This window comes from Dermacentor variabilis, chromosome 3 (assembly GCF_050947875.1).
Source record: "Dermacentor variabilis isolate Ectoservices chromosome 3, ASM5094787v1, whole genome shotgun sequence".
Classification (NCBI taxonomy): domain Eukaryota; kingdom Metazoa; phylum Arthropoda; class Arachnida; order Ixodida; family Ixodidae; genus Dermacentor; species Dermacentor variabilis.
The window spans coordinates 116187033-116204267 of record NC_134570.1 but is presented as its reverse complement, the minus strand read 5'-3'; the positions used below and the strand labels follow the sequence as shown (position 1 = coordinate 116204267).

General features: G+C 44.9%; 1 protein-coding gene across 1 annotated transcript in view; it reads right to left on the bottom strand.

Annotated features, from left to right (window-relative positions):
* LOC142574702 (uncharacterized) overlaps positions 1 to 16652 on the bottom strand; it is a 45265-nt gene extending 28613 nt beyond the window's left edge. The window contains exons 1-2 of the mRNA XM_075683730.1: positions 16269 to 16652; positions 12939 to 14330 (exon numbers count right to left, since the gene is read on the bottom strand). Coding sequence (XP_075539845.1) covers positions 12939 to 14330; positions 16269 to 16619 — 1743 coding nt within the window. The 5' untranslated portion in view covers positions 16620 to 16652. The remainder of the gene's footprint in view (positions 1 to 12938; positions 14331 to 16268) is intronic.
* Between the last annotated feature and the right edge of the window lie 583 nt (positions 16653 to 17235).

Sequence of the window (17235 nt, the reverse complement as noted above, 5' to 3'; positions counted from 1 at the left end):
GCGTTAAGCGGCTTCCGATGCTTCGGCGTTCTGCAGTTTACGTGCTCTTAATCACAAGGCAGCTGCTGGCGCAGATTCGCATTGTGCTAATCGTGCATGGTATGAAGCCATTGTCGTGCGTAATAAGTGTTCCGGTTTTCATTACTGTTGCATGTAGTGCCGTCGTCTTGGACAGACTGCATACAATATGCGCTGTACAAAAGAAAAAAGAGCCAGATTATCAATTTGGTGGTCTTTTCTAAGCGGATAACGCACAGATTATTCAAATAATTCAGTGGACATTGCATTTGTTCTACCCTTATCAACACACCTAAGAGATCGTAACATGTTTTAGTTGATAAGTAACCTGATCAGTACGCCCCCATTCATGTGCATTCTACTGAAAGTGTGGCAAATGTATTCATCTCGAAGTATGACAAAAGAGACATTGCAGACTGTTCTAAGCGGAAATAAATTGCAAATCTTAACGTGATTGTTCAAAACTGCAGTCAGTATGCTGAGCATGTTCGTTCGGCACGGGCATATTGCATTAACACCTGAAAAATGTGCACAGTCCAGCCGGGTATCTTTGTTTCAACAAGTATTATTATAGGAATCGTTTGGGATTCTCGCATTTCTTTTATTTTTATAAGTAGACTGTGTGTCACATGAACCTGTCTTAAAACGAAACGTACCGTTGCTGGCACCGGCGACCATTACGGTTGTCTAACTGCTTATCATACTGTAGTATAACGAAACATCATAATGGTACTGATTAATATTGCCATGTAGTCTTTAGTCAGAGGTAAACAAAGTTAACTAGAGGCATAAGTGATGAGAGCAAATTATATTGAAAACTACTATTGAACCGTAAAAATAACTAATTGTATAACTCATTGTATAGTTTTTCCTCACATTGTTGCATTTGCTTTACGTGTGTCTCTGTGTCTTCCGTGCTGTACTCGTGTGGCCATCAATTACGAACTTGCCGAAGCCCTTGTCAGCTTTATTAATCAAGGGATTCAAGTCAGTTGAATCTAATACTGCATGTCAAGTGACTGACGTGTTATTCGTTTTATATAAATATTATGGACTGGCAGTACTTGGCAAGCATTAAACCACAATATTTTTTTTTATTACACTTAAGCTGCAGGCGTCATAGACTGCCAGATAATTTTCATGAAAACAGCCAGGGAAGGCTTGGAAAAAGATCGGGAAATTTTAAAATGGCCACATAGGTATGCTGTCTTGTTATATGTCATACAAAGTTTCCAGAGAATCTCTGAGTTAAATATATTTTAAAACGTTTCACCTGATAAAAATTGAAGGAAATTGGTTCCATTTATTGAAAAATAAAAGAAAGTCAAGCATACTGACAAGGCATTTCTTACTCAATCTGTGTTTTTTTTTTTGCGTTAACTAAGCGTCCTGAACCTCGATAGCCTAGAAAAAATTTTCATCTTTCAAAGCACCTTAAATAATTTACTGTAATAGAATTCATTCGAACTATACTATCAGTTCTGTTTCCTAGGAGGTGCATATCTGTCGTGCCATGACACAAATTGCTCGTGTGGCATTTCGGGTGCTCATGTGGTATACCTAACTTGGAAACCTGTTAGCACGCCCAAGAGGCCTCATTACCTGTAACAAATTAAGTGACCGTATCGATACAATCAGCCCATCTGCCTTCCGTTGAAGTTACGGCCAATCACCCATTCATTTAAAAGTATGAGAAAGACATTTAAATGTGTATTAAGCAAAATAAATTACAATATTAGGCATGATACTCTGAATATTCCAGTCACTTCTTCTGAAAATATCCCTCTGCACGGGCATACTTAACTACCAGCCCCCCCAAAAAATGTACAGACAGCCCAACTGGGTAACGTTTCAGCAATAAATATAGAGACCATTTGGGATAAGTACAATAATGCATCATATATGAACTTGTCATAAAAAGGAACATACTGTTGCTGGCACGAGCAGCAGTTGTGACTGTTTAATTGTTCACCATACCATGCAATCAAACATTGTATAAAGGTGCTGATTTGTATTGACAAGCAGCCATTAGTCATAGTTAAACCGCATTAAGTATTGACTTAGATGGTTTGAGCAAATATATTAAGCTGCTTAATGAACACACAAAGAATATACACTTGTTATTTTTGCTTCATATTGCTGCATCTACTTATTTGCAGCATACACCTGCAGCACCTTTGGGACTAATGACACAAAGGTCAAGGCCAGCCTGGCGACCATGCTTGCCAAGGAGTAGTGTAAATATTTAATCTGTTTCCATAATAGCATACGACATGAATTTAAGGAATTCATCTATTATATCGAGCAATAAAAACGGTGAATGCATTGCTGGTGCATTTGTTTTATTTTTCGCACTGCATGATTCAGCACTATAAAAATTCTTTCTGTTTATGCAACATATATGAAAGTGCAGCTGGTTCAGAAGCATTATTAATGTACTAACGGTAATGCATAAGTGCAGATGAAAAGGAACAGGTGCACATGCATAAATACATTCAAAACTTTTTGCTACGGCATGTAAACAAAAATGTAAACTAACTAGTAGATAGCCGCTATGGAGTATACACTCCATAGCGGCTTATACACTCTTTGTAGACTTGTCTATAAGATGTCTGTGTATATAGAGTGCCTATAGATTAAAAAGAATTCATATTTGTTAACAAATGTCTGCAGAATGTCATAGAAAAAAAGTGTATCGGACTATAATGTTCTGTTTTTGTAGACTGAAGTCTATAGAATGTCTATAGACTATCCATATACATTTGTATATAGACATTCCTTAGACTTCAGTCTACAAAAGTAGAACTGTATATATAGTTCTACTTTTGTAGACTGAAGTGTATAAAATGTCTACAGACAAATCTCATCTGTAGACATTCTATAGACTTTAGTCTACAAAAGTAGAACTGTAAGCCTGTACACTTGTCCATAGACAGTCTATAGACAGTCTATAGACTCACACTTCTTATAGACTAGTCTATAAAAAGTGTATGGCCTTAAGTCTCTAGACTGTCTATCGGCAGTGTATAGACAGTCTATAGACTCAGACTTTTTATAGACTAGTCTATAAAAAGTGTATGGCCATAAGTCTATAGACCGTCTATAGACAGTCTATAGACTCAGACTTCTTATAGACTAGTCTATAAAAAGTGTATGGCCATAAGTTTATAGACAGTCTATAGACAATCTATAGACTCAGACTTTTTATAGACTAGCCTATAAAAAGTATGGCCATAAGTCTATAGACTGTCTATAGACTAGTCTAAAGAAATGTCTATAGACAGTCTATAGACTCAGACTTTTTATGGACTAGTCTATAAAAAGTGTATGGCCATAAGTCTATAGACTATCTATAGACCAGTCTAAAGAAATGTCTATAGACAGTCTATAGACTTCATAGACAAATGTCTATAGACTGTCTATGGACTTTCTATAAAAATTTTTGTGAGGGTTACAAGAAATACAAAACTCTCTAAAACTTTTGTATCGTGATCCTCCTGAGGGGCACTAAACAACACAGTGTAGTAAATTTCTAATTGAGAAATTATGTCATTCGTATTTGTTAGAAGACAACCTTCGGAGTATAGAACTACAGAAAGCTGAGCTAGTTGGTAAGGATTCATTATGCAAATAAAAGTGAGGCGTGCAGACAGCACACAAGTGCAGAGAAGTGGCGTTCGTGTTGTCCCCTTCTCTACACCTGTGTCCTGTCTGCACGCCTCACTTTTATTTGCACAATGAATCCTTACCAACTAGCTCAGCTTTCTGTCGTTCTAAGCTTCATTTCTAGTACTCTGAGCCCTTTTCCATGTTCCCCTACTAATCTGCACAATCCTGTTTCGTTAGCTTCCGGCGTTCGTGTTGTCCACTTGTCTACACTTGTGTGCTGTCTGCACGCCTCACTTTTATTTGCTTCGGAGTATACTTCCAGAATTACTTTGTAAATACCGTGACGTCGCTCGTCAAGTAAAGCTTGACGTGTTTGCTACTCAGACTGCAGAGCGCGCCTATTTCGAGATCGAATTCGCGCACCTCTGTAACTCACTTTTGTACTTTTGTAACTCACATTTACGGTTTTCTATGCCAACAATCAGGAATTTAATTATCGCGTGCGCATGGCCCTTACAAATTCTCTTTCTACTGACTTGCCATTATTTGCTGCTTGGAAACTCTTTAAACAAGAGGTTCGTACAGTAGCTAGAGAAATTGGATCGGTGAAATCGTTCTATAGCAAGAATCAAGAAAAAAAACGCTTTTAAGAGCCTATGTCACCTTTATGAGATGGAATGCGAAATGCCAGGCACTTACATTGTTCATCACGGTGGTCAATTCACAGGACCGGATATTGAGACAAGGTTAAGCATCGGAACGCAAGTGCTGCACTAGAAAAGCGACTCAGCATTTCGTGCATGCTATGCCTATGCAGTGGAAGTCTAACGTCGAGTGTACTTGCAACCATAAGCGACTGCGAAAAGAAAGCAGGCCGAGTATTCTTAGGGGAATTTAAACTGAGGCACTACGCGATGTATACGTGCAGCGAGCTCAAACGGGGCACCGAAGACGACAGAGAAGGCCAATTTCTCTGTCGCTTGGCGTGTGCTGATTGAGCTACGCATCGCTTCAGTTAAGTTCGTAACCTCCTTGGGACGGAAGGAACTTAGGTACTATTGTACAAGAAAATCTAGCCGTACGTCTACAATGACTTGCGCGTTAAATGTGTGTCGCTCACTAATGGTGTGTGCACGAAGGGCATGGCTCTTCACATTCCAGCTTTTAAGCTTCACGCAATTTTCTCACGAACAGGCAAGTCGCGGCTTTCGTGTAGTTCAATAGACAGTGCAGGAACTTCGAACTATTCATGATTTATAGACAATACCGTTTTCGCCGCGTCGCTCCATGACACGGATGAAAGCAGCGAAGTTCATGGGAAGTAACTGTTGTCGCTCGTCCTCCCGTTGCTCTCTTTCCGACCAGGCACTAAACACTTACTCTCCGGAATTTGCACACGGCACGCACAGTCATGCAGTTAGTCCTCTGAAGGACGAAAGCGCCCTTTTTAGGACTAACGGCCCAGTTACTCCCGTTTTCCCGTGGATTTTTCTTATAGTGTAGGACAAATTGTGGGGTTCTCACCAATGCTCTTGGGAAAAAGGAACGACAACATATTAGTGCAAACAATCACAAGGGCATTTATTGCACCTTTCATAGACTAATGCCTGCTAGCAGAGTTGCTATCCACAAAACATGCCGATGGGCGCGCGACAAATCGCGGAAGTACGACTCACCGCGACCGGATAACGAGCGAACATGTTCGCCGCATGCTGGACACCAGCGCCCAGCTGATCGTTCGCGCGTACGGTCATGCGAACGGTGGCGCGTTCGAACGATCGTGTTCGTCCATTCCGGAATAGGCCTCACGAGATGGTCTCGCAGAAGCATGGATCGGTGCACGCACAGAACGTCCGCGCTGCTAGCCGACCCTCGAGTCAAAGAAGAAGAGCCTTCACCTTTCTGCGCCCAAGTAACCCCGCTGTTACCACATTGGCGCTATCTCTCGCACTACCCTGTAAGCATACCGACCGCCGCAGTAAAGCCTCGCCGTGGCGAAGCCGGATTACAGGAGAAGGGAGCTATGCGAGAAAACAACATATCAGGGGAAGCGTGAGAGTATCCCCACAACATGGAACCGTGTTTAGATGAATGGGACAGTCGCATCGCATCCGTCTACGAGTACACGAGGCTAATGCGCTAGGAAAGCGCGCCACGTAAATGCGCGGGACGGGGGTGGATTGAGACGAGCAAGTCGACTTTCGCAGTGCATGTATACATAACCACGACCGCATCGTGTTAGCAATTAAGAGAAGTGGAATTTGGTGCGAATTTGTTGCAAATTCGTTACGCTCGCCAAGCTGCCGCGTGGCGTGGCGTCGGACGCGTCTGATGCGCTGCTTTGCCTTCGATGTGCGATACGATGTGACACCACCATAGCACCAGCGGGGAGGTGCTACACGAAAACGCTGTGGCATCGCGTTAATTGTGATGCGGTGGAACATGTGATGCGCCACTGTCAGCATTCTGTCGCGGTCATGTAAACGCCGTTAGTGGCGCGTCGTGTCGCCTGTCTAGCGCATCGCATTCATGTAAACAGCTGCAATGCCCTAGGAAGGCGCATCGCATTAATGCGCCACGTGAGGGTAGATTTACGGGCGCGACTCGACTCCCGCATGTGGCGCTAGGTTCCCAGGAGAGTTAATGCGCTATATGTAAACGAAGCTCCATCGCCTTTCCCATGTGCGCTGGGAAATGCGATGTGATGCTGTCGCATTCATCTAAACGCGGCTTGGGAGTTTGAACCGCTTTGCCGTGATACGGACGTGTCACAATTAATTTTTTGCCTGAGTAGCAATCACAGCCGGCGGACCGCCGTTTCAGTTCCGAATCGCAGACAACTACAGCGGTTAGCGTAGTCTTCTATGCCATGCTAATACACTTTATTGTGATAGCAATTATATGCACACTCGAGGCGCCATCGCCACCGCCGCGTTGTCACGCTATCAACATTGGTGTGCTGACCACGCGTGGAAGGTTAGGTCAGCAGATACGGGTGAGAAGCGCATTGCATTTCGCTGAAAAAACGAAGAAGCCAAGCGGACGCATTCTCACGCTCCGCTAAATCGGCTAAGCATTTTGCCTTCTGCTGTTGTAATGCGCTGCGTGCTCATGAAAACTATCGCTCGTGCAGTGTGTTGGTGAGTAGTCCGAGTGCAACGGACAGCGGCTTTGGAGCGACAAACGCTGAAGGTTGCGCTTCTGTGGCGTATCGCGCAGGATCTCTAAGAGATTGCTCGCCGTACTGTCGTTTTAAACGTTAAAAATGTAGTCTGATACCAAAATTGGGACGCTCTCACATTGGTGGGTCTAAAGTGTGTCCCCCCCATTCAGCTATAATGCTATTGAATGGAATGCGGATTTATGCGATAAAAAATAAATAAATACCGAATAAATAAACAAACAACAACGACAACAAGAAAGTAAGTTATACCACGGGAAACTTGAGGAAGCAGTAAAGAATGGCCGCAGCATGAAATCAGTGAGAAGAAGTCTTGGCATACGACATGCTATGATGCATCCAATGAAAGACGAGCAGGATGTACTCATCTGCAATTTCAATGATATAATTAAAGCAACAGAATAATTTCATATTGACATGTACAGTACCAAGAGCAGCCATGCTATGTTCTTTTGAAGTAGATATGAACTGGATAAAGAGGCTGTTTCTATAACTAGAGATGAAGTTAGAAGTGCCTTTGGAGATATGAGCCGCGGAAACGCGGCATGAGAATATGGCAAACAATCGATTTATTCAAAAATGAAGGAAATGTCATGCTTGAAAAGCTAAGAGGGCCCTTCATACGCAATGCCTCATGCCTTCAAGTATGCCAAAGAGCTGGAAGAATACCAACATTATACTAACCCAAAATAAGGAATACGATAAAGAATTAAGGAATTGTAGGCAACCTGCTTTTTTTTCAATATTGTTGAGATTATTCACAAAGATACTTGCCAATAGAATCGGGCAACGGTTGACTTCAATTAAACAAGAGAACAGGCTGGCTTCAGGAAGGGACATTCTACAGTGGATGACGTCCATGTCATCAGTCAGGCAAGCGAGAAATCTGCAGAGTACAATTAATGTCTCTGTATGGTTTTCATAGCTTATGAAAATGCATTTGATCCAGTTAAAATACTAGCAGTCATAGATGCATTGCGTAATCAAGGAGTATGGGAGGCAGAGGATAATCCTTGGGAAATATCTACGAAGATTACACAGTTAGCTTGATTCTCCACAAAAAAAGTAGAAAGTTACTTATCAAGAAAGCGGTCAGGCAAAGAGACACAATCTCGCCAATGCTTTTTATTGCATGCTTAGAAATAGTATACAAGGGATTAGGCAGGGAAGATTTAGGAGTGCGGATCAACGGCGAATATCTCAGCAGCCTTCGGTTCGCAGATCACATTGTACTGTTTAGAAACACTGGAGAAAAATTAGAACAAATGATTGGGAACCTTAACAGAGAAAGTAGAAAAGTAAGGTTGCAGATTAATACGGAAAAGACAATCATATTTTCAATAACTTGGGAAGGAAAGAAGAATTCAGGATCGTCAGCCAACCTTTAGTGTCTTACAGGAGTACGTCTAGTTAGGTCAATTACTCACAGGGGACCCTGATCACCAAAAGGAAATTTACAGAAAGATTAAAAAAAGTTGCAGTTTAACCAGGAAGTCGAAGCACCGAGATTGCTACAGTGAATTAGTTCACAGCTAGTTATACGAAGTAATGATACTAGTTTTATCGCCCCTATAAACTCGCAAAAATAGGCATACTAATGAAATTAACAAGCATGGTCTCACGCGTACACAGGCAAACGTGCTCACTTCTCATTCGATGACCGCGGAAACTCGCTGTCAGAACGCTGGAGTCGATCGGGAAGCCTGGCAGCAGCCGTGTGCGAATTGACATTCGTGCTGCGTCTCGCATCAACGCGAGGTAAGCGGGAAAACACTGCGCACGGTCACCCGAGCCGCCGGTAGTAAAACGCGCCCCCCGCTCTTCTCCCTACATTCCTTACGGATCCTTGCGCGCGACGCAGGACGGCGCGCTTCCTCCCAGCCTCCTTCACTGGCGCGCGCGACGTTGATTCGCGTTCGCCGGCTCTCCCTCGCACGCTTTCTCTCACACATAGAGCACAGGGTACGCGGCTAAAATATTAAGGGCTCATTCACACCGGCGACTGACAGTGGTCGCGCGACCAAGTTTGTCGCAAAGCAACCGGTCGCAAATTGTCGCAAATGTTCGCTTTCCTCGAAAAGCGACCATTTTGGGCCAGTCGCTCGCTGCGCAATTTTTTAGTCACGCGACCGTGGTCGCAAAACTGACAAACCAGTCAGCGGTGCACCGGAAGGGATCTTTCATGTGTCTACCTCCAGCCTCCTCCCGCGTCGCGGCAAATTCGGCGTAGATTCCGAGAGTTCTCGCTGAGAACGATAATCTCCGGGATTGCGACTAGCGGGCCGCGCTCAGCCGGGCTTGCCGGTGTGAACATCAGTTGCCTTCGTTCGCTTTTTGATCGTGAGTCGCAAATGGTCGCGCGACCTCCTCAAGTCGCCGGTGTGAATGAGCCATGATGCCCATGGACTTTATAAGGAAACTTACGGTGACGGCGACGCCAACGACAGCTGGAATGGCTGGAGTGCGTTCAGAGTGTCTCTATAACTGTTATCGCAATACGACCGGGCGGCAGAGAGTTGGAGAGTGACAAAGAAGCTTGCGAACAAGGTAAGGGCCCTATGGTGTGAGGCTGCTGAGCACGAGGTCGCGGGATCGAATGCCGGCCACGGCGGCCTCATTTCGATGGGGGCGAAATGCGAAAACAGCCGTGTACTTAGATTTAGGTGCACGTTAAAGAACCCCAGGTGGTGGAAATTTCCGGAGTCCTCCACTACGGCGTGCTTCATAATCAGAAAGTGCTTTTGGCACTTAAAACCCCATAATTTTTTAAGGTATGGACCGAGCAAAGAGCGATGGAAGGAAGATTGCTAGACATAACGTTAAGAGACAGAAAGAGAGCGGTTTGGATCAGAGAGCAAAAGGGTATAGACGATATTCTAATTGACATCAAGAGAAAGAAATGGAACTGGGCAGGTCATGTAATGCGCCGGTTAGATAACCGCTGGACCATTAGCGTTAGAGAATGGGTACCAAAAGAAGGGAAACGCAGTCGTTTCACTCACTCACTCACTCACTCACTCAATCACTCACTCACTCACTCACTCACTCACTCACTCACTCGCTCACTCACTCACTCACTCACTCACTCACTCACTCACTCACTCACTCACTCACTCACTCACTCACTCACTCACTCACTCACTCACTCACTCACTCACTCACTCACTCACTCACTCACTCATTCAATTAGCACATGGTGCTAGGGGTGAACAGCAAAGAAACATTTGGCTACGCAACACAAATTAAAGTTCATTTGGTTAGGTCTCATTATCAATTTACTTTCAAAATGGTGTTATAGTTCTGTAATTAGTCGAATGTAATAATAATTATACTTTTTTACTCGCATGTCTGCTGCTGATTTGTTTAGTACGGCCGAACCTAAAACAATACTAAGTTTGTTATCTTTTGAATATTTTACGCTATTTGTTGCAAGTGTTGTTATTTATATTTTTACTTATACGCTGTACAGGAGGTCCCATTACAGTCTTTGACCTCGGGACCTCCTACTGTATAATACTGCCTTGTACTATATCCTCTGTATTAATAATAAAACCTCATTCATAAACCTCATTCATTCAATGTCTTTATATTCCGATAAGACATACCTCTGCACCTAACGTTCAGTTGTGACGACAGATTACCTAATACGAAAGTTATTCAAAGTTGACGGTTAACGTGAACGACGCGAAAAGTGATGTTTGGCGACGATCATTAAACGAGAAGCGGCATCTACACAACGCCAATATTAAAGCGTAGCTCCGCCCTGCAGCGGCACTTCAATGTTCCAAGGCTAATGGAAGTTGGCTGCCACAAGGAGGCAGTCCTTCCAAGCCTGGAAGGACTGCCTCCAGTCTTCTTGGGAGATATGTCCTCTTGGGAGGACATATCTCCAGGACATACTAGCGGAAGTCGACGAAATGAATGCCTCTTTCGAACACTTGTGCACAGGGACATACTGTTAAAGGGGACACTTGAGTGCAGCGACCGTGCAACATAACTTGTGGTTGGTAGTTGTTGCTCCTTTAGGCACACCTTTCGAGTGCACTAGTATTGCTCTGCAGCCACATGCAGCAAGGGCGCCAGCAAAGTGAGAGCGAAACATTTGAGTGCTCACTTTAACAATGGACCGCACTTAACATATCGCTGTAGCGGAAAACTGTTAAACCCATGCCCTTAATAAAGGGTCGTGCCACTTTCTAACTCAAAGGTAGTAACGGCTTGTCCCAAAGTTTAAGAAGATCCTGGTAACCGTGGGAAGTAATTGCACTGGTAGCAGCATTTACTGCGCAAGCGCGCTTGTACATAGGACTAGCACCGGTAGAATGTTTAGGAACCATACATAGTAACGACAGCTGTCTAGTGGCATTTGCTAGACAACTGACTTAGTAGGACCTGTTTTGTTTACAAAGGGCAATTCCATTGCAAAGAAATAATTAGGTCGCTGGTTTACTGAAAGTGGATTATAAACCCGTTTGCGAACAAGAAAAAAAGAGGAAAACTGGAATCGGTATAACGCAAAGTTTAGTTAGATTTAACGGCAATTTAATGGCGGCACCTAAGGATTTAGCATGGCAGGATCAGGTTGCGTGTATTAGACTACACTGCACCAAAGGCTTCGCTGCACAAATTTCGCTAATGAACCTTTTTTTTTGCGAGCTCCTTTGTTAACACTAAATTTATATTATCATAATATTGATCGCAGTATGTGCAGAATATTTGGCTTATTTTCTTTACGGCACACATTGAACTTTGCAAGTTGTAGCCGAGGAGTTTCCCTTGTCGTATTCCCTTGAAATGAACCTCCAGGATCAGACATATTTTCGAGATATCATTGCCCAAAGTGTCGGATGAAATAAATGGGCGCACCAGTTATATTATGCTTCAATAAATAAGAAAAAAGCTTTCCTTAAATAAGCTAGTTGAAAAACAGTGCATTCTTAAGGGGAGTTGGATGGCACCTATCCTAAAACTGGTGTCATACTCGAAAGCCAATCCAAGTAGATACGTCTTCCAATCACGCTGGCTACAATTCGTAAATTTCAATATGTGCCATGAAGTTACTATTTAAATAGGTAACTAGTCAATTTTTTTATTTATTCCGATAAGTGCTTCGATTTCTGGTGCCAGTGCTGTGCGCCTCCGAATAATGCAGCTGAAGGAATGAAAGTATCTTGTCTGCAACAGGCGATTTTAGAAAATTCATGAAAACAAAAAATGATGACACCGTAAACCCATAGTCATGACGAGCACAGGTTGCAACGGTGGGGATTTCTGCCTTTGGACTCATCAAGAAATTCACGAAGCTATATTTGTATTAGGTACAGCGCGCAGAAAAGTGCGCCACAACGCAGCATATGACTACTCACGCACCATATTTATAAGGACTATAGTTTATCAAACCACCCCATTAAGACAGCCACAACACAGATAACAAACCATGAATGGGAGAGGAAGTGCCTTTTACTAAGCGGTCTGGAAACCTTGTAACTGCTTAATAAAGTTATCTCCTACCAAGTCCGAATTGTCCAAGGTAGTAAGCAGGTAGTTTCGAAGTTGTACTGGGTAGTAAAGTCTAGTAACTGGGCCAAATACATTTTTTATAACAGTGTGGAAAGTTTCACAGAAACACGGCTCTGCTCCTTTGCAGGATGTATGCTAATATTACTGAGGAAGTAAAACAGCCCGAATACCTTAAGTATGAAGTGGATACATTACATGAAAGTCATATGGCAGCTGAGAATTAAATGAACACTTTTTGTATTTTGAATGCGCCAGACGCCCTAATAGGGATTTAAGGATATGCTGTGCCAGCATACCTAGCATTGGCAGCCACTAGTATGTACTTCACAAGGAATACAGCAGAAGGCATCCGAATTATTTAATAACAGTGACGGCAAAATCAACTTAGCTAAAGATAGCAAAAGCCAGGAAGTACGCGAAAAAAAAAGAAGTTACGTGTTCCTTAATCAGTCCGCATATATTCGATGCTATGGAGTTATGGCGATTGCGTTCTGCACTTCGGCATCGTTGGGGATAGCTCAGGACAGCCAACACTTTCCTCTTGGTACAAGGCTGCCGCCGGCGATGCTGTCGCTGAATGTTTGGTCGTGGTACCGCGTTTTGAGCTTACTTTTGTCTTGCGTGGGCCATGCTGCTTGCCCGGTTTGGCTGCCTTTGGGGACTTTTGGGACTCCGTGATGGGTCTCAAAGATGCCTTAAGTGCTTCCTTGCGCTGATCTTCGCTCAGAACTGGGATGACTTCGGCGGGCTTCTTCTCGACATATACTTCGGGAAGACACTGGACCGCTATTGCACTCGCAAATGCCAGCGCTGTCGTGATGGCCCCATCGACCAAGAGCTGTTCATCGTGCAAGGATACTTCGACGTATGTAGCCAGAAGCACGCCAAGCCGGCCGAAGGAGTACGACAGGCAAAGCCCCAAGCTTCGAATCGTCGTAGGGTACACCTCCGCGGTGTAGGCGTAGTTCAGACACATGGCAATCGCCGACGCACTGGACATCATTATCCTCGGCAGAGGAAGTACGGCGCGTAAGGACAAATTTGAGAGGACCATCTGCAGCACGCTTGAGGCGCCGAGGAAAGCGAGTACGACTGACAGAGTGAGGCGGTGGCCTCGTTTCTTCATGCAAGCGAAGGCTATGGTGAGAATGAGCCCATTGCAGAGAAAGGATGCGAGAGCCCACAGTTCTTCGAGCGCGGCACCCAAGCCTGAGGCATAAAGGGCAAAGCTCACGCTAAACCACGTCACGAGTGCAGACAATACGCGCCGCAAAAGGGGAGCCGAACGGAGTATGCTCGTAGCGGCAGTAGTCACCGACGTGGTGTTGGCATCCCGCTTCAGAAGCTGCTGTTTCAACGCCTGAAATGTTGCTGTGGCCTTGTGAGCTTCTATGCTGTTCATCCGGGCTGCTCGGAGTACATTGAATTCAGCTGCCCGTAGCCTCCACGCGGCAATCTGCCAAACAGGGGACTCGTCAAGGTAATAGCACCAAGAGACCATTATCGCCGTGATAGTGACGAAGAGCGCTTGTGAGAGCACCCACCTTGGCTTAAGCGTCGAAAGAAGCTGCAACAGCGGAGATGTCACAAGCATGGCGGTGCCACTGGCTGTTAGGATATACGGAGCCCGGTGCTGACTTCCGGTCACTTCGTAGAGCATAGTTAGAGCCAACAGCAGGGTTGCGCTGGCCATGGCCGCAGTGACCAAGCGCGACAGTATGAACATTCCCACGGAGGGGGACACCGCGGCCACCAGGCTGCCGAGCAATGTGGAGATGGCGCACGTCGACAAGACCGGTTTGCGACCCACGCGGTCTGCTGCGATTCCGGCGATGGGAACGAATAGCATGGGGGCCAGTCCGAATGTCGATTTCGAAATGGAGTAGAGCCAGCTACGGGTGCACACCAAGTTCCACATGCTGACGATACTTTCGCCGTCTTTCTCGGTGTCGTAGTCCCAGTGCTTGCACGGCACTGGGCTACGCTCGTCCTGGTCGTCTCCCTGAAAAAGAAAGAGAGAAACAAAAATGTGAATCGCCAGGACGAACCGCTTTCTGACAAACTTCTCAGCAATTGCTCCTTGAGCTTGCTTGAAAAGTTCGAACAATCGAATTAAATTAGCTTCGAGAGAAATATTGATCACTGAGATACTCCTAGGCTCGGTCCCTGTATACGCCATGCCTCTTTAGTTAGCGCGAATTGCACAAGAACCGCGATATGTGTGACCATCACGTCCCCATCTGCTATCAAACGTAAGTAATGGTCTTGTACACAGAAACGAACGTCCCGCCTATGAAAATATACAACCGGCGACATCCCACAACAACATAGATGAGAATGAAACGGGAACATTTCATGCCTCTGGTTTTTTTTTTTTGTTCGCGTTTTTCCAATTTCCCTTTACAAGCGAACGGAAAGCGTTAACCTTTGACAAGAAAAAAAATGTGTGGAGGCGGCATGGTGGATAGGAAAGTAAGCGCCTTCTTCCCTGTGTTGCAATCTGCTCGTTATTTTCTCCTAGAGATGCTTGAAAGACTCGGAAATGTCTCTCGGCTGCAGCTTATGTAACAGTTACATTAAGTGGGAAACGCTTGCGGCGAACGCTATGCGCGAACGGGAGCTTTCTGTATTTTTTTTTTGCTTTCCCCTTACGGACAGCGCCGCTCCTGTTGTGGATGCGCGGAGACAAGCGCCATCCAGTGGTGCTGCAAGGAACCCAAAGACGCGCGGAGCCCCTGTTGTGATTGGTTGAGTTTTCCCCCACCCACACGACCAATGCATTGCGGGGTAAAGTTATGCGTAGTAAAACACCCGTGGGCGTATGTTAAAGAACCTCAGATGGTAAAAATTATTCTGCAGCGCCCCCTATGGCATACTTCATTATCATATTGTGGTTATGGTGCGCCAAACTCAGGAATAGTCCTATATAATTTTAAATCATACAGCGCCGCCTACGATATTTGAGTGGTTTCGTTTTCTCAGTACGATTCTATTGTTGCTATGAACCTTTTCAAAGGGAACGCCTTGCGCATCGCCATAGGGCCGTCCTTGCTGTGGTAATTGCGCGTGAACGCTCGCGCAAAAGAATTGCAGAAGCCTTCGACGTCACAGTCACGAATGAGAGTTGCGCACTTTCGTATGAAAAAATTCTATACAAGGCACTAGGTGGTTATGAATCGTGTGCACTGTCATGTGAAATACATTAGGTTGCTGTTGCGACGTCGCTGTTCGCATAGGAATTGTTGCTTCCCGACGGTGTTTTCCATCAATCACCCTTATTCTAGGCGCTTCCTTCACGGTGGGTATGAGCAATGCTTGAGGCTTATCAAGTAATCGTTATACACGCCTCATTTTGCTGCTAGGGCCGTTTTCAAGAACGAGACAACGAAAACTTGCAGGAAAACACTACCATTTTGCTAAGAATGTCAGTGTAGTTTACACTATGCAGCCGTGGCCCACTGCATTACTTTGTTTTTGATTGCAAGAAAATGTCCCGGATAATCTGAAACGGGAATGAAATGGGTCGAAAGGTCGCGGGAAATGCGCTTCTGTTTGTTGCGTGTTGCCATCGTTATGTTTCCGTCTATTATCATAGGAATGCGTGCTGCACAAGCTCGGGACAGCAGGAAAGAAGAAACCATTGCAGGTGAACTCGATACCGCGGATACGCGCTTCCATATCGCGAAAAGTCACCGCACCGCCCATCGTAATTATGTCGCCCTGTGAAAACATGGTACGCTAACCGCAATGCCAAGTCCTCCGTATAGCTTATTTTAGGTTGATTATTGCGGGAATGTCCACTCGTGTTTGACGGAATATTTCGTACTCTTTGCGTCGCCTCGCAGAAAGTGTTAAGCAAGATGATGCCAGGGTAGCAGCCGTGGTACAGCTTGATACAGTAGACCGAAATGCGCGAGGGACTGAAGGGTCGTTAGCTCACCGGTAGTGGGGGCTCGTACACGGTGCACTTGCTGAAGCTGCCGTCAGCCAGCACGGGTATTGCGACATTCTTCCAGCCCTGGACACCGAGGTGGCGCAGGTGGTCGGGCGGCTGGCACCAGTGGTCTACGGGACGGCCGATGAGGTAATAGGCGAACGAGTGCACCAGCACCACAGTGATGGCGACGGAGGTGCAGACCAGGACGATCCGCTGGTACCACCCGTGACCCAGGATGACGTAGACGTTTTGCTGGATTAAGTCCCGCGTGTCCACGTTTGCGAAGCCTTCCAGGAGCGAAGTGGTCACCGTCTTGGGAGTGGCGTTTTCACGAACAGCCGCTTTTTCCGACATGATACTGATGACACAGCACGAGAAGTCCTACCAGCCGGCAAACAATCGCAAACGCTCGGAGGTATGGTTTGCTTCTTCTACTTCTTCTTCTTGTTCCTCTTCTTCATCTAATTTTACACCCAACTGGATGCATGCATCCACAGCTTCGGGCTGAAGGATTTGCGGAAGGGCACCCTGCGACAATTAATATAATCGGTTTCAGACATCAGGTGCAAAGCTGTGGTTGATAGAGGGACTTTTTGCAGTGGCTGCGTCAGCCTTTAGAAACATTTCGACGTTCTTTATCGTAATTATGGGAAAGTATTCTTTATCTTTACTTTGCAGTATATATAACGTATCAGCATTGACTGAATAAAGCGTTAATCATTCTAAACGAAGAAACTGTGCTATGCGATTATGTAAGGCTTTGTTTTAGATTAATTTATTTCTTATTGTGTTTACTTTTGGACTGGCTGCGTCAACCTTTAGAAACATTTCGACGTTCTTTATCGTAATTATGGGAAAGTATTCTTTATCTTTACTTTGCAGTATATATAACGTATCAGCATTGACTGAATAAAGCGTTAATCATTCTAAACGAAGAAACTGTGCTATACGATTATGTAAGGCTTTGTTT